The 25,499-nt window shown below is 34.9% G+C and overlaps 1 protein-coding gene and 1 pseudogene across 4 annotated transcripts in view; both read left to right on the top strand.

Moving 5' to 3' along the window:
• SULT1B1 (sulfotransferase family 1B member 1) overlaps positions 1-14,749 on the top strand; it is a 35,658-nt gene extending 20,909 nt beyond the window's left edge. For all 4 annotated transcript variants that reach the window (XM_032259319.1, XM_032259322.1, XM_032259321.1 and 1 more), the window contains 4 exons: positions 5,440-5,566; positions 6,196-6,290; positions 9,095-9,275; positions 13,045-14,749. In XM_032259319.1, coding sequence (XP_032115210.1) covers positions 5,440-5,566; positions 6,196-6,290; positions 9,095-9,275; positions 13,045-13,166 — 525 coding nt within the window. In that variant the 3' untranslated portion in view covers positions 13,167-14,749. The remainder of the gene's footprint in view (positions 1-5,439; positions 5,567-6,195; positions 6,291-9,094; positions 9,276-13,044) is intronic.
• A 6,923-nt stretch (positions 14,750-21,672) lies between these two features.
• Positions 21,673-22,975, top strand: LOC116537229 (annotated as a pseudogene).
• The last annotated feature ends 2,524 nt before the right edge of the window (positions 22,976-25,499 follow it).

The raw sequence follows: 25,499 nt of genomic DNA, 5'->3' as shown, positions 1-25,499 counted from the left end.
ACTTGGACACAAAGATGGGATCAATAGGCACCAGGTTATACTTGAGTGTGAAGGGTGGTCAGAGGATACAAGTCAAAAAAACTACCTATCAGGTAATATGCTCACTACCTGGGTGATGAAATTATTTGTATACAAAACCCCGGTGACACACAAATTACCCAGGCAACAAATCTGCACACATACCCCCTGGACCTAAAATAAAAGTATAAAAGTTAAAAATAATAAATAAATAAATAAAGACATTATTGGCATCTTAGAACGTATATCTGTCATGTTATTTGTTCTTTCTGTATCTCATTTCTGTTCTGATTCTTCCTTTCCTTTGCTACAGCAAAGGAAATATTTTGAAGTCGTATTTTTATTTATTTATAGTACTTTAACATTTTTTTTGTATAGTTTTCTCAGTGAGTGAATTAGGTATTGCCATAAATACACATAACTAACTCATCACAGACTAATGGTGTCAATATTTTCTCACTTTAAGCGAAGTGTAGATATCTTACTTCAATTTAGGCCACTTTACTCTTTTTGTTTTTGTTTTTGTGTTGTTTTTGCATTTCTTTTCCATTTATTTTATTGCATTTTAGGTTTTGGGGTACATGTGAAGAACATGCAAGATTGTTGCATAGGTACACACGTGGCAATGTGATTTGCTGCCTTACTCCCCATCACCTACATCTGGCATCTCTCCCCTTGCTATCTCTCCCCAACTCCCCACACCCCACCGTCCCTCCCCTATTGCCCCCCAACAGACCCCGGTGTGTAATGCTCCACTCCCTGTGTCCATGTGTTCTCACTGTTCAACACCCGTCTATGAGTGAGAACATGCGGTGTTTGATCTTCTGCTCTTCTGTCAGTTTGCTGAGAATGATGGTTTCCAGGTTCATCCATGTCCCTATAAAGGACCCAAACTCATTGTTTTTGATGGCTTCATAGTATTCCATGGTGTATATATGCCACATTTTCCCTGTCCAGTGTATCATCAATGGGCATTTGGGTTGTTTCCAGGTCTTTGCTATTGTAAGCAGTGCTGCAATGAACATTCGTGTGCACGTGTCCTTATAGTAGGATGATTTATAATCCTTTGGATATATACCCAGTAATGGGATTGCTGGGTCAAATGGAATTTCTATGTCTAGGTCCTCGAGGAATTGCCACACTGTCTTCCACAATGGTTGAACTAATCTACACTCCCACCAACAGCGTAAAAGTGTTCCTATTTCTCCACATCCTCTCCAGCATCTGTTGTCTCTAGATTTTTTAATGATCGCCATTCTAACTGGCGTGAGATGGTATCTCAATGTAGTTTTGATTTGCATTTCTCTGATGACCAGTGATGATGAGCATTTTTTCATATGTTTGTTGGCCTCATGTATGTCTTCTTTTGTAAAGTGTCTGTTCATATCCTTTGCCCACTTTTGAATGGGCTTGTTTGTTTTATTTGCCTCACTTCTAAACTATATATGTACAGAAAAAACTTTTTGTTTTGAAATAATTATAAATACATGAGAAGTTATAACAACAACAGAATTGTTGTATATACAATTCACCCAGTTATACCTGATGGTTATATTTTACATAACTAAAATATACTATCAGAAGCCAGGAAATTGCAGTTGGTACAATGAGTGTATGTAGTTCTATGTCATCAGAAGCCAGGAAATTGACATTGTCACAAAGCATATATACAGTTCTATGTTATTTTTATCACATGTATATATTTCTATAACAACCACCACAATAAAAGTTATATATGTATATTTTTAAATGCAAATAATTCTGTATAATCTGCTTTATAACTATTTTCCATTTAACAATATACTGTATTGAGTACATTTTTCAATACAATTACTACCCGTCCTAAAATGGTAACATTTTTATGTCTGTCCTGTATTCCATTGTATAGGCATCTTTGTATGTTCATCTGGGATAATTTCTTTAAAATAGGTAAAATTAGGTGCTAAATGGCTATAGACTTATTTTTTTTATTTTTCTTATTATTTTATTTCTTTTATTATTCTTTATGTTCTGGGATGTATATGCAGAACATGCATATTTGTTACATAGGTAAATGTGTGCCAAGGTGGTTTGCTGCACCTGTCAATCTGTTACCTAGGTATTAAGCCTTGCCTGAATTAGCTATTTGTACATTAGCTCTTAGCTCTCTCTCTCCTTGCCCCACCAACAGACCCTCGTGTGTGTTGTTCCTCTCCCTGTGTCCATGTGTTCTCAGTGTTCAGCTCCCACTTATGAGTGAAAACATGCAGTGATTGTTTTTCTGTTCCTGTGTTTGCTGAGAGTGATCGATTATTTTTCACTATAGTCACCTTGTTGTGTTAGAAATAATTAATAAGACCCAGCGTTTACTAACAATTATTTTGTACCCATTAATCATCATACTTCACTCACTAACCACCCAAAACCCCTTCTGGCTTCTGGTAACCATCCTTCTACTTTTTGTCTCCATTAGTTCAACTGTTTTAATTTTTAACTTTCATAAGTAAATGAGCACATGTGAAGTGTGTCTTTCTGAACCTGTCTTATTTCACTTAACATGATGAACTACAGTTCCATCCATGTTGTTGCAAATGACTCAATTTCTTTTTTTTATGGCTGCATACTACTCAATTGTGTATGTATACCAAATATTTCTTCTTCATTCATCTATTGATGGACTCAGGGTGCTTCTAGATATGGCTATTGAGTATGGTGTTGAAATAAACATTAGAAGGCAGAGCTCTTCAATATACCAATTTCCTTTCTTTAGAGTGTATACCGAGTAGTGTGAGTGGAAGAATCGTCATATGACAGCTTTTTTTTTTTTTTTTGAGAACCCTCCAAACTGTTCTCCATTTGTACTATTTACATTCTTGCTGACAAGGTAGGAAAATTCCCTTTTCTCCACATCCTTGCCAGCATGTAGCACTGCCTGTCTTTTGAATAAAAGTCATTTTAACTGGGTTGAGGTAATATCTAATTCTAGTTTTGATTTGCCTTTCTCTAATGATGAATGATGTTGAGCATCTTTTCATATACCTGCCTGCCATTTGTGTGTCTTCCTTTGAGAAATGCCTGTTCAGATATTTTGCCTATTTTTAAATCAGATTATTAGAACTTTTTCTGTAGAGTTATTTGAGCTCCTTTTATATTCTGGTCATTTATTTCTTGTTCAAATGTATAGTTTGCAAATATTTTCTCCAATTTTCTGGGATTCGTTACTGCTGCCTATTTAGTTCATTTGCTGAGGTCATGTTTTCCTGCATAGTCTTCACACTTGTGGATATTCATCAACGTCTGGACATTGAAGAGTTAGGTTTTTATTGTGGACTTCATAGACTGGGCTTCTTTGTATCAGTCTTTTATGGAAAGACTTTCCAAGTATATAAGGGAATTGAGTGCTGTGATCTAAATCTTTGGTCACTGCAGCCACATCTTCACCTAGGGGCACCCCAATCCCACTAATATCAGGTTTCTTGCAGACTTGTAGAGGTATTGCCTTGGTGGTCTTGAACAAGATCTGAAAAAATTGTCTAGATTACCAGGCAGAAATTTTGTTCTCTTCCCTTACTTTGTAAGGTACAATATGATGTCCCCTTTCCTCCCTTAGGAAAGGGTGGTGCAAACGCTCCCTTTGTCATGTATGTCTCAGTATGTTATGTAATCTACAAGTCCACTGGCTTTGAGGCCATCTCAGCACTGCCTAGACTGCCCTTTAAGTTTATTTACAGGTGAGCCTGTGGTGGTGAGGCTTGCCGAACACAAGTTTCTACCGCTGGGATGTGTGATTCCCCTGTAGATAGGATTGCTCAATATGCCTCCTTCATGGAGGGCTATCATCTGAGTTCAGTCTGGTTTTGCTTTCCACTGTGACAGGGCAGCATTGAGTTCAATGCAATGTCTCATAATTGCTGTGCTCTCCCTCTCCCAAGTGCACAGATTCTCACCATGCCAAATAGCTGCTATTAAGGGTTGGGAGAGGAGTGGCATTGGCATTTCTAAGACTATCTTTTCTACCCTCTTCAGTGGCTATTTAGTCGTATGAAATTAAAACTAGGTACTGTGAGTGCTCACCTGATTTTTGGTTCTTATGAAGGTACTTTTTCTGTGTAGGTAGTTGGAAAATTTGATATTTCTTTGGAAGTGTGAGGGATAATTGGTAGAGGTTTCTATTCAGCCATCTTGGTCTACTCTCCAAGACAATTTTTAATAGAATGTTGAAGCTCTTTTATGAGAGCTACTTTAAATCTTTTCACATAAATTAATATTTGATTCATCTCAGTTTTGTTTTTCTTGCTGATTTGATTTCTGGAGCTGCTGGGTATACTGTTCTGTCCTTGCTGATGCCACATAAAGGGTATAAGGTACTTTCTTGGACCTCCTGCTCTTGTTGGCTGACCTTTTGAAAGTTGAAGAGAAGTCTTGGGGCCTTAGAGTAACAGGGGTTCTCTGATATTGTCATTGTGAATAGGTGGGACTGCCCATGAAGTCCCATTTGTATTGCAGGAGCTTGAATGGACCAGTGCTTCACTGACACTACTGGCAGTGAATAAGTTCACCTAAGGGGACCCCAGGTATAAAGCAGAGTTTGGGATTCTCCACTATATCTCTGTTGGCCTTCTTCTTTCCTAATCTTTTGACCAGGGAGAGCAGACTTTTCTAGATTTTTTGTTTGTTTCCTGTATGCCTGTAAATGGTTCCAGGTCACAGTCCTTTTTGCTGCCCAGTCCAAGGGTTATAAGATATAAAAAGGAAACCTAGGAGGAACTCATCACATTGGCATTACTCAGCTTTTTATCCAGCATGCTTTTAGAATTCTTGTATCTAGAATTCTTGTATCATGGTCTGTTGAATAATTTCCATAGCTTTAGTAATATTAAGTGTAGAAAACAGAAAATAGTGAGTCTATACCTTCCAGTTGCTGAACCGGATGCCCCCAAAACTTATTTTAATGCCTTTTAACATCTTTTCTTTGCCTCCTTTTCTTTCTATGTTTTTTTGTCAGCACTTAATATTTTTCTGGGTATTTAACCGGCAGAAGTGAAAACTTTTATTTTTTCCCACGATTTTGTTATTTTCGATTTGCTGGTATTCTCTTTAGTCATAGGGTCATTTTCTTGATAACATGTGTTCTAGGACCTTGAAGTTCTTCCAAAAGACACAGTGGTCTATTTGTGGTTCACAGTGTCAAGGGGCCGGAAACTGAAATCTTTGTTTCAAAACCTCTATAGCTCAATGGTTCTAATCTCAAAAATACATTGCTGTATTGAAAATCACTTTGATTGATTCTATATTTTAACTGCTAATAGATGGGCCTTTCTGGCCCACAATTTCCAGTTGAAAAAGTACTCTGCTATTTTATATGCTTATAGGTTAATTTTTTTCCTAAATAAAACATCTTTCATTTTATGTTTTTCTCCTACTCCCCACCCCCCACTACAGATTATTTATGTGGCTCGTAATGCCAAGGACGTTTCAGTCTCATATTACCATTTCGACTTAATGAATAATTTACAACCTTTTCCTGGTACCTGGGAAGAATATCTGGAGAAATTCATAACTGGAAAAGGTACATAGACTTTATTTTAAAATTAATAAGTAATTTTTTAATTTTAATAATCCTATTAACAATAACTTTTATGACTTTCAAAATACTTATTTTTCCAACTCAGCAAAAAGTATGTTCAAATATTATCTAAAACATTAAATCTAATGCATCTAATATTTTACTATGACATTCAATTTATAAAATCAGTATTAATCATTGGCGTACAAAAACATTCTACAATCTGTTCTCGGTTGCTAGATATCCATTCTCAGTCCCTGATCACAATAGACATTGTTTAACTTGCTTAAGTAATTAGATATGTTAATGTATATCTTATATTTGTAGTTCTTAGATAAACAGTTGATATGAGTACTTTGTAAGATAATAGTTTTCTTCTTTGTGAAGCTAAGTATAACTTTTTGCAGGTCAGTATATTTTTGTCTGAAATGTTTTCTTCATACTTGACATTATAAAATATCTGATGCTTATATATCCATAAATAGCTAATTTTACTTTTTAAAATTGGCCTCATATTTTCAGTTTCTTTGATTGCTAAATTCCACAAACATTTTCACAATTTGACTTAACGTTCAGAAAGAAATATTTAATTTGATGAATGTTTGTGAAAATAGACTTTTATCTTGTTTTAGTGAGCTACGGTTCCTGGTTTGCTCATGTTAAAAACTGGTGGAAGATAAAGGAAGAACACCCAATACTTTTCTTGTACTATGAAGATATGAAAGAGGTAAAATGGTAGATATGGATTCTGGATAATTTCCCTACCACCTCATGCTATAGAAGGATTAATATTTGCTTTTCAACTTAGTCAATGGAGTCCAAAATGATGATTGCTTTGCCTATCCACCATGCGTTTTTAACCCACATCTTGCTATGATAATTAATGACTTTCTAAATGTGAAATTAGTGGTTTATTTTTATTCCTCTTGTCTCTTAGCCACTGTGCTAATTTACACCACTCTTTCCTATGCAATTATTTCCTACATTCACCAGGATATCACATGCTTATTGTTATCCTCTAGATATCTCACTAATTTAAAAAATCTATTCATTAATATTTTAAAATTGTTATTTATAAATTGTTTGCTATATTTGGGCTATCCCTTCCACACTTACTGTTTCACAACTATTATGTGCTAATTTTCTTTTATCTGTGCCTCCATTTTTACTTCTACCTCGATTTTCTAGCTCATGCTTGTATTAAATTTAGCATGCTCAACACTAATTTTATTTCTCTCCAACATGTAATCTTTTTATTATTTTATTCTCTCTCAACAATAAAAGTTGCTCTTACTGTCTCTGTTTCCTATATTTTACACATCTAATTGGTTCAGATAGTCTATCTATTGTGTCTTTCAAACTATTCCCTCCTTTCCTTCTTGACTACCTCACTCTTAGTGCAGAAACTTGTAATCATCTATTTAGTATAAAGCCGTATTAATAAAATACAACTACAAAGTTTCATGCCACCATTATGGAACTCTTCTACTTACATTGGCCAAATTCACATAGATACACACACACACACACACACACACACACACACACACACACACACACCAGGAAAACATGTGGAAACTAGCTCCTTTACTTATAAAAGCCTAAACGTACAATTTAGAATGCTTTCAGATCTGTAATAAAAATTACCGAATTTGTCTTCTTTGAAACTACATCCCGGCACTTAATACTGTGCATACCACATAAACAGGGGCTTGAGGTTACTTGCACGGATCATTAATTGCTTCAATGAATAAATGGGTGAGTGGTAATATCCAAAACTTTAATGACATTAATCCTACTTTGCACAAAACAGAAAAACAGAAACTTGGCCCCACGTGAAATATTTCTTGCTCAAGCTAATTTTGAGAAACTCCCAGGGTGTTTCTTGTATCTTATCACAAAGAATCCTCTGAGTTTTAATTCACTGCCCCAGTTTCATTCTCCATCACAGTTGTCCACATCCCATAAAGAATCTGTGATCTATGTCTTATGATTGTCCCTGTATACAGGGTTTGAGATTATTCATGTTAATTTGCTCATACCACACAGCTGCAAAACCTAGCATGGTCTATGAAACACAATAAAAAGTAATATGTCTCGAGGGCTTGTTTAGCCAGAGATAAGTTATAAATTCTTAATAAGAGAGAAAATTGTTCCTGCTCTCTAACAAATACCTCTCTTCATATTTTTGGATGGCAGAGCAGCACTTAAAAGCTTTAAGAAAAGAACAATTTTAGCATCTGATAAAGTCCCTTTTCTCCATAAGACTAAGAATACATTTCCTCTGCTTGGCTGCTATTCAAATTCCGAAACAACCATTATACTCTTTCCCATGTAACATTTGAGACCATTATTGTTCTTATTTAGCTAAGATGCTTTCAAATAAACTTACTCATTTTGATTTATAGCCTAACCCAGTTACCTTTTTAAGCATATCCATATATTTTCAATTTCCTTCAAACGTGTAATGTACATCACACTTAGCAGGCAATATTTTTTTTTCTGTCATACAATCATTTGTAGATAATGTTATAGATAAGTTTAATGCAACAACAATAAAGGAAGAAAATTATGGAATATACATCAATAATAAAATTTGAAAAAAAGGTCAGTAATTTACATATTTATGAACATCTACATACCTTCTCCATAAGTGAGGCAAAAGAATAATACATCAGGGGAAGATTCAGCCAGAGCCAGGACTCTGCTTTAATTTTACTGCTGTATGGACTAACACAGTGGTTCCCAGCTTTTTTAGCACCAGGGACTGGTTTTGTGGAAGACAATTTTTCCATGAACAGGATGCAAGGGGGCTGTAGATGTGTGGTTTTGGGATTAAACTGTCTCACTTCAGATCATCAGGCATTAGTTAGAGTCTCATAAGGAGTGTGCAACCTAGATCCCTCACATATTCAGTTCACAATGGGTTCAGGCTCCTTTGAGAATCTAATGCCACCACTGATGTAACAGGAGGCAGAGCTTAGGCAGTAGTGCTTGCTCCTCCACCACTCACATCCTCCTGTGTGGCCCAGTTCCTAAAAGGCCACTGACTGGCACTAGTCTGTGGCCAGTGGGTTGTGGACTCCTTGACTAATATCATCATTAATACTTTAGCATTAGCCAAATTATTTTCCAAATATTTTTGATCCCCAAAGAAAAAATGCCCTCTATTTTCCTGTCCATCTATGTGTTTTTATAATACAACTACATCTTTTCTTTTGGGCTTATCTCCACTATCATCATCGTGTCTGCCCTTTTACTCATTCTAACCACGGACACACCCTAAGTTGTTATCTCATTCTTCTGTCAGAGAGGACTGACACAGAAAATATAACAGATATTCTTGATTTTTAATATTTTATAATTAATTTAAAAATTGAGAAAAATAAACCCAAATAAATATGGATTTCCTATACTGTTTGGAGTCAACACTTATAAAAACAGATCATAAATGTTTTTAGTTTTATAAATATTTACATTGTGCTAATTTCTTGTTTATTGCCTTGGGCATGACTTTTTACCCACTGATAGAATCCAAAGGAGGAAATTAAGAAGATAATGAGATTTCTAGAGAAGAACCTGAATGATGAGATCTTGGATAGGATCATCCATCACACCTCATTTGAAGTGATGAAGGACAATCCTTTAGTGAATTATACACATCTACCAACTATGGTGATGGATCATAGCAAATCCCCTTTTATGCGTAAAGGTAAATACTTTCCTGGGTTTAATTTCCCTTTTTTACTTTCTTATGAATTATCATGAGCTAAGGATTAGTTCTGTGATCTCTACTAAGTTACTTACCCTATTTAAACTTTACACTAAATACCTACCACCAAAAGTTGCTGAGATTCAAAATTATCAAATGAAACAATGCATGTAAAGCTATTACTAGAATACCTTGAATATTTGATAAATATTTATTTTCCTGTTTTTTACTGTGCTAAATGAGAGTGGTTTTGACAATTTTGTTGTGAGCAATTCCAAATTTGTCATTCTTACTCCCTCAAATCTTTGTCTAAATTGGCATAGATAAACTTCCTTTCCCTCCTCAGTGAAATATTAATTTAATTTAGTACAGTATCATAGTCTTTAAAGTACCCATATCACATAGAAAACCATGGGAATTGCATTAAAAATAATTCACCAAATGGAGAAACTCTATTTTAATCTTAAGATTTTTTTCTCCCTCTACAAATACTGTCTAAACTATAGGTAACACAGAGTCCAAATTTCACTTAGAAGAATATGGCATTTGCTGTTGAAATACATTATTTTTATTTAAGCAGTCTATTTATCATGGCTTATTACACATAATATATTTCAAAATGTGTCAAGGATAACAATACATTTTACAAATTATTAACTTAAATAAATTTAAGAATGTATCCACCTAATAATGCCACCTTTTGTTTTCAATATCAATTGAATTGGAAGGAGAGGAATAGAATTTCAATTTATATACTAGGACGTAAGCATAACCTTAGAAATGTATTGTGCATATGAACATACAAAGAAAACCACTGATTTTCAGTAATATGATTAAATTTTTTGAAAATTTGTTTATTAACTTATTAAAATAGCAGATAGCCCTAGTGTTTTCAAATTATGCTCTTTCTTTTCCAAACACACTACATTTAGCCTATTAAAAATAACTTCTAGAGTAAGAAAACAGGTACATTTTTCTTCATAAATTGTATGCATTATATGTTTGAGCAAAGAAGACTGAAGACTGATGTGTGTGTGTGTGTGTGTGTGTGTGTGTGTGTGTGTGTGTGTATATATATAAAATCTGTATGCTCATACACAGATGTAAATGTATTTGTGTGTACAGTCATCCCTTGTTATACGTGGGGTATTGGTTCCAGGAACTCTGCTTCTGAATATACCAGAAGCTGCCTATATGAAAAGTTGAGATTCCAAACATGTTGGTAGGTTTCTTATCATGCAAATATTGTATTTTTTAGTACTTTTAGTTGAAATATGTCTGTGTATAAGTGAACCTGGCCAGTGCAAATCTGTGTTGTTCGAGGGTCAATTGCATTCATATACATACATATTCTTTTTCCTGATAGAAGAATTAGAAAATAAATCTTTATTAAACATGACTAATTCTCACTGTTCTAGATACCTGGATGTAATTTCCCAGAAATTTTATCTCAAATTGTATGAAAATTGATGACATCTAATTATGGTGTAGACATACAGAAGACGAGCTCAGTATCTGGATTCTATGGCTTCTCCAACTTCAACAGAAAAAAGCACATGCTATTCTAATATTGAAGGCAGTATTTATATCCCCTCTACAGGTGGTTAAGACCATACTTTTGTGGTCAGATTGATCTGAGGTTTATGCAGGCTACGCCATTCCCTGAACCTATGACCTGGAATACATTAATTAACCAGAGCCAAAGCTCTGATTACATCACTGGCAAAATAGAGAATATAATAACATCTATGGCACAAGATTCTGTGGAGTATTATGGCAAATAATATGTAAGCATTAAGGATATTTTTCTGACAATAAATAATGCATACAAAAGTAAAAAGTATTATTAGTCTAAATAGTTCAAGATTCCTTCCTTCCTTCCTTCCTTCCTTCCTTCCTTCCTTCCTTCCTTCCTTCCTTCCTACCTTCCTTCCTTCCTTCCTTCCTTCCTTCCTTCCTTCCTTCCTTCCTGCTTTCCTTCCTGCCTTTCTTTACTGATGTATCCAGTAAACATTTAGAGTACTCATTCATTCATTAATATACATATAAAAAAACTACAGCTGGGTGCGGTGGCTCATTCCTGTAATCCCAACACTTCGGGAAGCTGAGGCAGGTGAATCACGAGGTCAGGAGTTCAAAACCAGTCTGTCCAATATAGTGAACCCCCGCCTCTACTAAACATACAAAAATTAGCTGGGCATTGTGGTGCACGCCTGTAGTCCCAGCTACTCAGGCGGCTGAGGTAGAAGAATCACTTGAACTTGGGAGGTGGAGGTTGCAGTGACCTGAGATTGCACCACTGTACTCCAGCCTAAGCAACAGAACAAGACTTCATCTCAAAAAAAAAAAAAAAAAAACAAAAGAAAGAAAGAAAAAGAAAGGAAGACAATACTTCATTAATACCTATACCCAGTACACTTTCTTTAAAAGATTCAAAGGTAAATGAAACATATATTTGCCTCAAGAAGCTTACAATGTAGCAGAAGGTCATATACCTAAAGGAATGCCAAAAGAAGTGAAGTATGAACACATACGCCAGGCACACTGAGTCTTGAAAGATACCATGTTAGATAAATCAATGTATTAGTCATACAATACTAGCATTATGAGGGTGGGATAGATAATGTCCAATGTTTATTCATATGTCTTAAATTATAACAAACAGAAAAACCTGAACTTTGGCCAGCGTTTATCAAAACTTTTCTTGTGAAGCAAATGTGTTTGTGTACATTATAAAATTTAAGTGCAGATCAGATCGCTGGAATGTTTTCTATATAGCTTTTAATTCTTAAACTTGCATTCTCCTCTGTTTTTAATGACAACGTTAGGGATGCATTAGCCCCAGTATGTTGATGTCGAGCCCTTATGTACATTCCAGAGCTATTGACATCTGGAGAACATAGAACAAAGTGTAATAACTAGGGAAACAACCGTATCTATAGGAATGTTTTTCTTTTAAAGACTTGAAAGCCTTATCAAACCGTTGTGGATTAATGTAGCTTGTAATTTAATATGATGTATTACTATTTCATAAAATAGTAAGATGTTTTTCTCTAAAAATATTAGCAGCACATTAAAAGTTGTTCAGTTCTCAAATACTTATTTATAAATACACAAGTATGAGAGATTAAATTTAAATTTATATCCTCAAAGTTTCAGTTTTAAAAGCATAGTTCAGGGATGTTATTTATTTGACATTAATGTTATTATTTCCACCTAAATTGCAAATAAAGAACAAGTCTAATGAATTTAGGGAAAGCAAGTATCATCTTTATCATAGCATTCTTATTTATAAATTCTAGGAAATGATATTTATCAACTTTTTATTTTACAGTTTGGTTGTTCTGATGACCAATTTTTTGTATGGTTTCCAAAAGTTACTTTATAAAATAAAATATGCTCTGACTATTGATCCAAGTACTCAGTGACAATCTCATGAACCAGGACCATTAGAAACAGTAAAATTATCATTCTTGGGAAATTATTGTGAAGCCCAGGAAGTTAAACAAGAAAATTCGTCTTTCTCAGAATGCCTCTTCAAATGTCAGACTCTATTTAGTCATAAACCTCCTTTCCAGATGGAAACATTTATTCAATTTTTAAAAGACTTAAAAATTTAAAGGTTAAAATAATTTAAAGTTTGTTTTAATTCATTCAAATAAAAGGAAAGTCTTTCTTGAGGCCTTCTAAACTTTTCCTTTGGTATATACTGCTTTTTCTTCCTATGGAAATATTTTATTCTTTCCTATGTTTTCTTATTTATCTTTAGGGATCACTGGTGACTGGAAGAATTACTTCACAGTGGCCCAGAATGAGAAATTTGATGCCATTTATAAGACAGAAATGTCTGAAACTGCACTTCAATTCCGCACAGAGATTTCAAGTGCCTAAATCATAAATCTGAAGAAAGAAGAGATTGTCTATAGTTGATTGAAATGAGGGCAGTTAATAATTGATTTGGGCAATCAAATGAATTTATAAAGGAGAATAATATGCTTTTAAAAAATTGATATTTTGCAGTGTTATTAATCACATCCCAATTTTGTCCCTTTGATTCTGAGGTTCCAAATTCTCTAAGGCTAAAGTTGATTATTATCTTTTTGTAACAAAGGAGAAATGTAACAAGCTCTTCCTGTCTTTTCCTACACTAGAACTGATAAGGAAGAAGGGATTTATTTTACTTAATCTCTCATACGTTAGGATCTAAATTAAGTTCTCCTCCCTAGTACCATGATCCAAGAAATGCTGTTTTCATAATGACACTATATTTTCTAACCCTGCCCCAATTTCCCTTTGATGAAAATTTGACCCAGGACACTGTGTTCCACTGCTGTCTACTGAGTTTCAAGTTGTTCTCTGAGTCATAGTTCATCTTGCAGTGCCTGTATTTGGATCATGTCCCAGAACATGTAGTTCAGATTTTGGAAGTATTTTTTCTATATCATACCCAATGTCAAAGTCTCCCCAGGGCAAACACCTACAATAGCCTCTGTAGAGTTCTTCCCTGGGAACTGCAGCTCTGTTCTGAGAGCTGGTCCTGAGGGCTGTGACCTGCTTCCTATAGGGAGTCCTCATTTTCCCAGACCTGTTTGATCTTCAGAGAATCACCTACTGCTTTGTTCTGATCACAATTTGAGAACTTTAGTTACTTAATCTTATCTTTAAATATATTTGGGTACTTTAATAGCACCTTCAATACCCTAGACATGATCATAGCCTTTGCTGAAAATTTCCCAATCTGGTGCCCAGTGAAGACTCTCTTGGCTGAGTCTCCACTCTGCTCTCCTGATCCAATGTTCCTTATCATTACATGTTTATATCTATTTGTTTGATGTATGTTTTCTTGGAATATTTATTTATCAACTCCAGTTTTCCATTAGAAGTCGTTGTTTATATCTTCATGTGCAGCAAAGTCTTTTTCCTGAGGTCAGATCACCTGTGCCAAGAAATATGGCAAGTCATGGTTCTCAAACTGAAGCTAGAATACCCTGGGCCCTTACTTGTTCTGAAAGGGGTGGGGGTGGTGGTTTCTGACACATTGTTAGGCTTTCTGAGCCACAACTGAGGTAGCTATGGTTTATGATATTTTAACTTCACAGGTGAATCTCTGCTGTCAGCCAGGAATATCTAAAATAGCTCCTTAAGCTGTAACTTTTCTCTTTTCTAACCCCTGTAAAGGATTAGTCTAATGTTAACTATAAACCACCTAGAAGTAGTACACCTATTATTCTGCAGAAAGTTGCTTCTATAGATTTATTATAATATGTGTTATAAAGTATTTTAGAGTATGTAATTTGTGTTTATGTTCCACAGAAACATATTTCATAAGAGTTAGTATTGAATATCTGGAGGTATTATGAACTAGTTTCAGCTTTATCCAATACTCTTGTCCACAAGAAGTAAACTAAAATAAATCATGTAACTATTTGCTCTATTATATTTGTTAATTAATAAATTAATGTGGCCTGAATATATATGGATTTTTGATACTATGGTCTATTATTGGGGGCAAACACCTCTAAACTATCCTCTAATCTGTGTAATAGATTAGCTACACTAACTTTCTTCAGTAGCAAAATAATTTCCCCTTTTCTAGTTTTACTTTGTAGAAATAAGTCTCTGTAATTGGACTGTATTCAACAAAAACTTAGTAAATTTTAATTATGCCTCAGGCATGTTTCTATGCACTGAGTGAAGAGTGGAGATAAAAAATATAATTTAGATTTTCCTTTACATTTTTTATAGGTTGCTGCCTCCTTTATATTTATTCTCTAATGCAAATGTTCCTATCTTAATTCATCAGTTTATGTTTAACATCACACAGTGGCACTTCTACTATGATTTAAATACATTTGATATCCTTTGAAATCGTTCAGAATGTTGCCAAATTAATTTTTCTAAAACAATGCTTTTATCATTATTTCTCCTATTCAATCATCAGTGCAATTTTCAAATGAAAACACTTAAAATAATCTCATGTTAATGTCTTTCTCTAACAGAACCATGATGTAAGGACAGTGTTAAGAAATAGCTGACAATGATATGATTATTTCCTCATCCATGGAAATTCTCCCTAATCAGCTAAAGGGCTATTTTCTAAAAAGCCAAAGCATTGCTTACAAGAACTTTTTATCATTACACGAATGGACATTCAGATTTAGACATTCAAAGGGAAGTGTCGTGTATTCCCTTTTACGCCACCCTATTCTAATGTGTTACCTTCCTAACTCATTTTCTATCCACATTCTTCACTATCTTTCCCATTGACCCTATGTTTTGTTTGATAGAAATTGCATCATTGGAAGCTTTTGAGGGTTGAGTATTATGCCCCATTTCAGCATTAATCAACATATAACTCTTCTCCATATTTGATAATCCCTTTCATACGCAGAAAAAGATAGTATAATTTATTCAAAATGCTTGATATTAATGATATGTGGGAAAACAATTATTTTGTGCAGTGATCTTCAGGTAACTGGGAAAAGTCAGAGGAAAAAGAGAGATACTGATGATTATCAATGGACCCACATATAAATTGTTTTTATTCTGTAAGCTATCTTCACAAATGTCTTATTATGTATGACCATGAGAACTGTTATATATATATATATATATATAAAAATATATATATATATGTATGTATGTATAAGGGTATAGATAAATATATATAACATTAATGAGACATTTCCACACTATTGAGACATTACTTTCAGCTGCTGTTTAATGAATACAATACAATATAATTTATTGTATTTGACATTATGACATTTAACTGGCTTATATTTTGAAATCTATGTCTGCTTTTTATGGCTGTTTTAATTTTTCACCCTCAAAATATAGATGAGTATTTTTGTAGTAGGTAAATCATGAAAATTGACGGCTTCTTCTCTAGTTAATAACTCTGCATATTGTCGTTTGTGCATGGAACAGAGGCTAAATCAGGAGGGGATTTGAGGCAACATTGAAGCCCAAGGAATATAGAACAAAAGATAAAAGCACAAAATTTCTAATTATAAAGGCTTTTTACAATCAGGTCTTCGCCACTTTCTAACCATGGAAACTTGAGCAAGTAACAACTTTTCCGTACTCAATTCTTTATCTGTACAATGTAGACAATGAGTATTTCTTGCAAAGATGAAATGAAATAAAATATAAAAGAATTAGAACAGTGCCTAGCATACTTTAATGTGCTCATTTAATCTTAGCGGCTGCGAAGGTAATCATTGTTAGAATCTTGAAATTTTATTTAACTAAATGGGATTGAGGCATCAGATTTCTTGATGCACACTGCTAACTGGCTTCAAAATGTACAGCTATTTTGCAGATTACTTGGAGGCAAGAGGTTTCTGGCTTCACTACTGTTACCATTGTTCTTCTGTTGTTTGCTACCAAGTTAAATTTTTCACATGTCAAGTACTCCTGCTTAAGGCATTACTGTCAAGTACTAAATATTTTCAATGTATGTCAATGATCATTATTCAGTAGAAAAGCACAGCAAGGCTGTAAAATTTGAAATAACACTTCAAATGACATATAGGCTGTAATAATCCAGCCATTGAAAAAATATAAAGATAATTTCGATACAGGCACATAGGTGAACTGAAATTTCTCAGTGGGAATTTGATTACATGGGGAAGACTGTTTTTAAAATTTTAAATTTTAATTTATGTATTTTTGTAGAGCACGTTCTTGCCATGTCACCCAGAATGCTATCAAACTCCTGGCCTGAAGTGATGCTCAGTCTTGGCCTCCCAAAGCATTGGGATTATAGGCAAGAGCCACTGTGCCCAGTCTTGAAATCTACATTGTCAAACTTAGCATTTGGGTATCATGTAAATTCACATATATAGTCTATCCATAATGCTTTGTAATCATTTTGGTAGCAATTGGGAAATGCCATGCCTCAGCATTTTTTAGAAAAAGCCAGTGAACACATAGAAAATGATTTTTAAATGTGCTTGAAAATCTTAAATGCAAATTTTATTGATCCTATTATAATCATAATTTTATTGGGCAGGAATTGGGAAATGGCAAAACACAAATGGGCTCTCTCTCTTACTTTATCGTCTTACCTAAGAGAGATGGTTGTACCTGGTATTGATCACAGCCTTTACTAATTATAAGAATAAATAGTTTTCTAAATAATTATAGAGTATGGTAATCGAATTGCATACATTCAATTGTAAAATTTAATTCAACATTAATATGATATGTAGAATGATATATATTTTATATTTTATTAACATTTTTATTGATAATTTATTAGATATCAGATAATCTTATAGAAGTATCAATGTATTCCATTTTAAAGCAAGCAAACTGAGACTTAGAACTGGGATTCAAATATAAGTCTGTTTGTCTTCAAAATGTCGTTCTTCAACATTGCATGATACTTTGTAGAATTATATATAAATAATCACCTTCAGATATTAGAGTACCTCTCAAACATGTCATAGAAATAATTAAGTAATGGTGCCTAAGCTGACAATGTTAACGTTACAAGTTCTGTTTACTCTCAGAGACCTCCTATTGCAAGGATACTGCCTGAGAACTTGTGAATAATAGATTTATGAGCACTTTTTCTCTATAAACTATGTCATAATTAGTGCTTGTTTATACTCTTAAATAATGATGGTAATACCATAGTTCAAACTCATTTAACTTGAGTTTCAAGTGTTGATTTTAAAACTTACTCATTAGAAAGGAATGTCTCTGGTAAAACACATAGAGTCTCAACAAATGATTAATAAGATAATGCAGCCTATTCGCAAGATGGGCACTAACTGTACTCTGTCCTGTTCTATTCTATTGAGAGGAAGAGAACAAGATATTATAAGTCTTACGAAAAGGCTTCTCCTGCAACTTTGAATATGGGAAAAAAGGAGAGAGTACAAAATATTTTTTCACAAACTGCATCCTTTATATCCCCTCCCTCCCTTCCTCTAGGACTATTGGCAAGAGTATCAAAATTGGTGTGCATATTAGAAGTATTTATAAAAGAAAGATTCTTGTATCTCTCTTTAGAGATTTTGATTAAGAAAGCATGGAGTGGGACACCAATATACACATTTTATATAAACACCAGAGGTGACTCAATAACTGTATTATATATTGCAATGTCCACGTGATGAACTACTCACTTTTCAAGTGATAGAGATGGATGGATGGATGGATAGATAGATAGATAGATAGGTAGATAGATAGATAGATAGACAGACAGACAGAGCTATAACAGGTACAGAAGAACTCCTTTGTACTAATGGAATTCATATTTATGAATTGCACACAAAAAAATAAAAACATAAAACTTAAAGCCAACGGCTAAACATAATTTGAAAGAAAAGAGGAAGTTAAGTGGATCACATAGCTTAAAACTGCCCTTTAGCCAAATATACCGTGTATTTTAAAATAAAATAAATGGGCAACTTTCCCAGGACAGTTTGCTAAGTGTGTAAACTATTGATTCACTTAAACAATGAGTATAAATTGGGTTTCATTGTGAATATATTTTTTATTCCCTGGGTAATTATTTCTTCCATTGTTTGAAAGCTAAGTTTCTGAATAGATTAGCATGTGATAAAACTATACTCTCTCATTGTTTTGCCTGAGTTGTTCTTATTGTCATATTTTGGGTCTTGGGCTTGAACCACACTGGGCCTCAGCAACAAAGCCAAAATGCAAGAAAAGTAAACAAGTAAAAGATAGCAATATGTAATAAAAATAAATAGATATAAAGGTTGTTCAAAGCAGTCTAGTGGTCAAGTGGTCAAGGCATATTTTAGGGGTACCAAAGTTTCATCTCAATATCTGAATTTTTTATGGTCATTGAAGTTTTACCTTTTTTTTTTTTTTTTCAAGTATAGCATGCAGACAGAAAACTTGAAAAATCGTAAGTATACAGAGAAACCTTCCAAATAAACACACCAGGGCAACCAGATTTCATATCTCTGGATAATTTGGTTATTGTTTAAGAAACAGAACATTACCAGCATACCAGAGCTTTACCCTTCCAGTCAATTTACCTCACAGTGAAAACCACAAGTCTGATTTCCAACACCATGGACTAGTTTTGCCTTTTTTTTTTTTGAAAGTTATCTTAATGGAATGCTACAGATGGACTCGTTTGACTTTCTGACTTTTTTCTCTCAACATTGTATTTGACTGATTTATCCATATTTTTGCATGTAGTTGTAGTTTTAATTTTAATTTTTATATAGCATTCCATTGTGAGAATATGCCAATATTTACTTGCTTTTGATGAGCATTTCAAAAATTTTCAGTTTGGCTTATTACAAATAGTACTACAGTGAACATATTATTTACATTTTTGGTAAATATATTTTAGGTGCATTTTCCTTGAGTGTAGCCTAGGTATTGATTTCTAAATATGTGATGTGCATATAAGTTTAAGATATACCACCAAATACTTTTCCAAAGTGGTTATATTGACTTACAATTGCACTAGCTGTACAAAAGCATTCCAGACCCAGATTTTATACTCATCAAGTATTATTTTATGTAATTTTCATTTTAGCCATCTTGGTAAATGTGTATTATGTTCTGGTTATAATTGACATTTTACCGCTGATAAATTTTGAGTGAAGTTTCCATGTTAATTCATCATATTGATTATTCGTTATACCTCTTGTGAAGTACCCATTCAAATCTTTTGTCTATTTTTTTATGTATTGTCCTGTTTTTTCACTGATTTGAAGAATATGTGTGTCTTTGTATGTGTGTGCATGTGCATATGTGTGCTTACACATATGTACATATTTTTATGCAGGTATATATATCTTTCCTTTTTATAATATATTTTTTATATCTTTCCTCTTTTCAAATATATTTCCTATTTTTATATTATCTATAGAAATATTAGCGATGTCTCCTATTTCATTCCCAATATTGATGATTATTATCTGTTTTTAAATATGTCTTGCCAGGTGTTTGTCAATTTTTACTCTTAAAAAACACGAAACTGTTGGCTTTTTTGATATTACATATGCTATTTCATCTGCTTATTCTATGATGAGTTTTTAATCACTTAACAATGTCTTTTGGTATTGTAAGTCTTAATATTGTTCAATTCATAGTTTTTTCTGCATAGTAAGCATTATGTATCCCACATAAGAAATATTTGTTTGCAAGAAGTAATAAAGATGCTCTTTTCTTTTCCTGAAGGGTTTATTGTTTACCTTTCCAATGTAAATCTAAAACATATCTGGAATGAATATTTTTATTCATTCCAGTGGTTTTCCCCACCAAGAGAAGACGATAAGAGATATCCAGTTGACTTAACACAATTTACTAAAAAGGCCATTCATTCCTCACTGTACTGCAGGCACATTTGTCATAAATCAGTTGTCCTTATAAATGTGAGTCTGTTTCCAGATTATTTTATTCCATTGGTCTTTTATAAATGTTTACACTAACACCATATTGCTTTAATTAATATAGCTTAACAATGTAACTGAGTATCTGATAGTAGAACACCTTCAGTTTCATTTTTCCTCAAGAATGCCTGCTCAATTATTGGTCTTTTACATTTCCACATACATTTTAGGAGAAACTTGCCAATTTCCCTTAAAAAAATAAAACAAAAAAACTGCTATGATCTATATAAGGATTGCATTTAATCTGTTGATCATCTAGTCAAGTAATTAAAGGATTATAAAAAACTATGATTTTATTTGGGAATTATTTGCTTAGCTCTAATAATTTATTGTTTCAATGTAGAAAGCTTATACTTTTGTTAGATTCATCTCTCTATATTTGACCTATCTTGATCATTTTAAATGTTTTCTTTAAAGATTATTTTATCATTTTGTTGCTGGTATAAAGAAATACAACTGATTTTTGGTCTTAATCTTTTATTCAGAGAGCTTACTAAGTTCATTTGTTAGTTTTAATAGTCTACAGATTCTGTCATGTCTTTTTACATACAGTATAATGTCAGTTTATCAATAATAGTTTCTAATTCTTCCTTTAAAAACTTGGTGGCGGCGGGACTGGGCCCAACCCCTAGTGCGGTGTTGCAGGATGGGGCCTAGGCCCGGGCGGGGTTGGGGCACGGGGGCTGAGGATGGAGCCTCCGAGGACTTAGCGGACTCTGTCATCTCTGGGCATGCAGCCGTCCTTTCCTGGAGCGACCCATGTGATGGTGCCAGGAGGAAGGAAGCGCAGTGACCGCGCCTCAGTAGGAGCCGGGGTTCAGGAGGGTGAGGAAGCCCCGGATGGCGCATCTGTCCAGCTGACCGCGGGCTAGGGGAGCAGTCACAATAGGGGCAGCGGCCCTGGGAGGAGCCGCGGGGGCCTCCCCTTGCAGAGTGAAGGCAGTCCAAGTCCCAGGAGACAGGGTCTCTCTCTTTCAGTCTTTGATTATACCTCAGCATCACCAGCTCCCTCACCATCAATGCAACAATGGGATATGACATCAGATAGGCAGTCCCCTTCAGTTCGACTAAGCCAATATCACTTCTCAGGGGGATGACGCAACACACCTGCTGGCAACAGAAGTCCTCCTGTCAGGCGCCAGAGAGGAAAGAGGGGTCGTCTGTCTCGACCTACTTCCATTAGTCAAGATGAAAAGTATCACCATCTCCCTTATACATAGCAGCATGCAATAGAGCCTTGGTCCTTCCAACCTCCCAATGTGTCTCCCTGTCTGTTACATCCTCCTGCTCATCCACCCCAGCAGAATGCAGTCATGGCTGACATACATGATCAGCTCCATCAAGGAACAGTCCCTGTTTCTTCCACAGTAACAACAGTGGCACCATGTGGGATTCCAGTCTGCACAGGCAGCAGGTCCCTGCTTGTAGTACACAGCAGGCCCCAGAATGCTCTGTGGTTTTCAGTGTACAGCACCTCCCTGTCTGTAGTGTACCTCCTCCAGTGCTTCAGGCATGTTCAGTTCAGCACTTACCAGTACCATATGCTGCATTCCCACCTTGTATTTCTAGTGATCCATTTCTTATACATCTTCCTTGCCTTACTCCCCATCATCCTCATTTGCCACCACCAGGCCAGTTTGTCTCTTTCCAAACACAGCAATCACGATTGCCTCTGCAAAAGATAGAAAATGAAGTGGAACTCTTAGGAAAACATCTTCCAGTAGGAAGTTTTACTTACCCTCCATCAGCCCATCCCCAACACTACCTCCATCAGCTCCTTTGCAGTTCTTAACCCAAGATCCTTTGCACTAGGAGCTGTCCTTTGGAGTACTTTACCCTCCGTTCGTGCCTCGGAGGCTCACAAGATGTAGTAGTTGTCCATCCCAGCAGCCAATATCACCTCCCCCTTATCATCCCAGCTTACTGCCATATGTGTTATCAATGCTTCCGGTGCCACCTGCAGTGGGCCCAACTTTCAGCTTTGAATTGGATGTGGAAGATGGAGAAGTAGAAAATTATGAGGCACTGTTCAACCTGGCAGAGTGGCTGGGAGAGGCAAAGCCTTGTGGACTGACTAAAGCTGATAATGAACAACTTCCTTCTTATTGGCTCAATCCTAACAACCACCAGTCAGAACAGACTTTGTGTGTAGTATGCATGCGTGATTTTGAGTCAAGGCAGCTATTTAGAGTCTTACCCTGTAACCACAAGCTCCATGCCAAGTGTGTTGACAAATGACTTAAGGCAAATTGTCCTTGCCCAATATGCGGAGCTGATGCTTCGGAAGTGCAACGGGATTCAGAATGACCAAACTAAGAAGCACAAATTTAGGAACACCCAAACTAAACTCATCATATGTATATACAGACTATTCATTAAATTTAATCTGTGTGGCTTCCGGCCCTCCCTTTACCGAAAGGGTCAATTGACCTTTCTTTGCACTATGTGACTTAATCAACTATAAAAGCTTACAATTAGTCTTCACAGTTAGGGGATCATTATACTGTGTGATTGAAACTCCAAAGGCTTTTTCTTTAGCTTAATTTTGTGTGTGCAGTAACATTCCCTGGTTTTTGTGTGATCATGCTGAGTGTTGCAAGATTACAGTGGATGTGATCTTTTAGCATGTGCTTTTAAAAAAAGTGGTAGCCACAGTTGATATAGCAATCTATCTTATATAGAACCCTCAGAAACTGTGAGTGGAAATGAATGCAGGGCAGGACAATTGGTGATAAGTGTATCTGTGTGAGAGAGCGTGCGCAACTACTTGTGTGAGGGCGTGGTACCTAACGTATGTATGAGACCCTATATACCAGCATGACCAAGAATGTGTGTGTAGTTTTAATTATGCAGCAGTGTATAATCTGGTGTGTTATTTAAACAGCACTAGTAGTGTACACTGTTTTTTTTTTCCTTTTGAGTTTGCTGTTGCACACCGATCGCTGAGGGTGCATCAATTAGAAGCACTGAATATTCCATCTTCTTCCCTTCCAATGAATGAAATGAGAAAAACCTTACTTTGCTTCAGGCAGCTGCCACCTTCTCTTTATTGGTGGTCCTAAGTGGGTCAACTTAGGAAAAAGAAAGTGTAACAAATTCTCACTCCATAAACCTGATTTTTTTAATTCTATTGTGAAAATTTTTTAATCTCTGACTTCCTGTTTCCAAAAAGAAGGTGCAATATCATACATCATCAGTTAGCACTATTAGCCTTTCAGTCAATGATTTGAATGTTGATACTTTCTTGTTTTTTTTTTTTTAACATTTCCAGTAAGTTTCTTAGAGAAAGTGCCTGTGACTTTTTTAATGTTTAGATTTGTAGTCCATTCTGAAGATATTTGATTAATATATTTCTAAGAATTCCACTAGTCCTATGAAGTCTCACCTTGTTGAATTCCGCCAGAATAAAATCTGTTAATTCAGCTTGACTTCTTATATGTGTTCTGTGTTTACCCTCCCAGGCAACCAAACTGTATTTTTTAAAAAACTATATTTCTGTTCATATTAATTCACTTGCGAAGCTCCAACTCTGAAAGTTGTCTAGTTCTTCTTCATCAAAATCCTTGTTTCAGGATGGATCAAGTGCTGTTACAGTTCATGTTCCTTAGACCAGATTTGTTTTGATGTTTTATTGCTTTTCCTTTTAATTTTGGTTTGAATGAGAAAAGTTTATTACATGTGTCCAGAATACTTGCAGCATAAATGAAAAGTTGATTTTTGTATAAAAATAATAATGCTGTTAAATGGGAATTGACCTTTATTTAGTTGATATGAGATAATACATAGCTGTCTGGGTTCTTTTTTTAGTAGGTTCTTTGAGCATAATCCAGATTGTTTAAAGTCATTTTTCCAGCAATGTTTAAATTACATTCTCATTCTTTTCGTGTATTCAACATTGTCTGCCTCTTCCTGCAGTTGATGTCATTGCTTTGTTTGCAATAGCACAAGTTTTATTCTAGTCAGGACTGTGGTAAGTTGCTGCTAGCCCTACTCAACTTTCAACTGGCCCGTGTCAGTTTTCCACTCAAACAATGTTACCTACTTATTATTGCCATGCTTCTTGCCCTCCCGTGAAGTATCTATCAGCTCATTTGTAGCTTAGAGTCCAGGAAAATCAATTCACAAAAGCACCGTTTTGCCCTTTTTGAGACACTCTAGCCTCTATCTAGTCATACAAGTAGGGTTTTTGCATACTCTGTTTGCCCCTAGGTTGTCAGTGCATCAGAAATACATCTCAACAGTGGTGAAAATGCATGTTACTTTTAAATCATTAAGATATCCCTCACCTGTTCCTGATGAATAAAAAGTGTGCTAAAGACCAAAACTCATGGCATAATAATCAGCTACATACAAATCACATATAATTTAATCTTTATTTTTTTATGAAAAAAATTATGTTCAAAATGGCAAAAGCCCATCTTATACATAGACTATTTTATATAGCTGCAAAAAATATATCTGTACTGATCTAACATGACACTAATACACTCAGTGTTCATTTTATTAAATCATGCAAGTAAAGCACTTTTTCTGATTTATATAGAAATACCTAATTAACAAGGCACATTGTATTAATGACTAGGAGAAGTTGCTTTGTTTTCCCTCCCTCTATGAATTTTTATCATAGTGTCCCTTTTTCTGTTAATTTTTGAGAGGCAGTTGGCAGTTTAGGAGGCAGCAGGGTCTGTTTTGGCAAAAACTTGAATTTCATTGTTGCCCTCATGATTGATCTCTTTTTAAGAATGTCTTTTTTTTTTTTCCCATAGGGCTCATAGAGATGTGTTCAGACTTGCTTATTGTATTAGTGTGTGTCAGGAACACAAACACATGT

Source organism: Sapajus apella, unplaced genomic scaffold (genome assembly GCF_009761245.1).
Source record: "Sapajus apella isolate SASKATOON/1434 unplaced genomic scaffold, GSC_monkey_1.0 scaffold108, whole genome shotgun sequence".
Classification (NCBI taxonomy): domain Eukaryota; kingdom Metazoa; phylum Chordata; class Mammalia; order Primates; family Cebidae; genus Sapajus; species Sapajus apella.
Note: the sequence above shows the minus strand (reverse complement) of the source record. Positions and strands in the feature narration are given on the sequence as shown.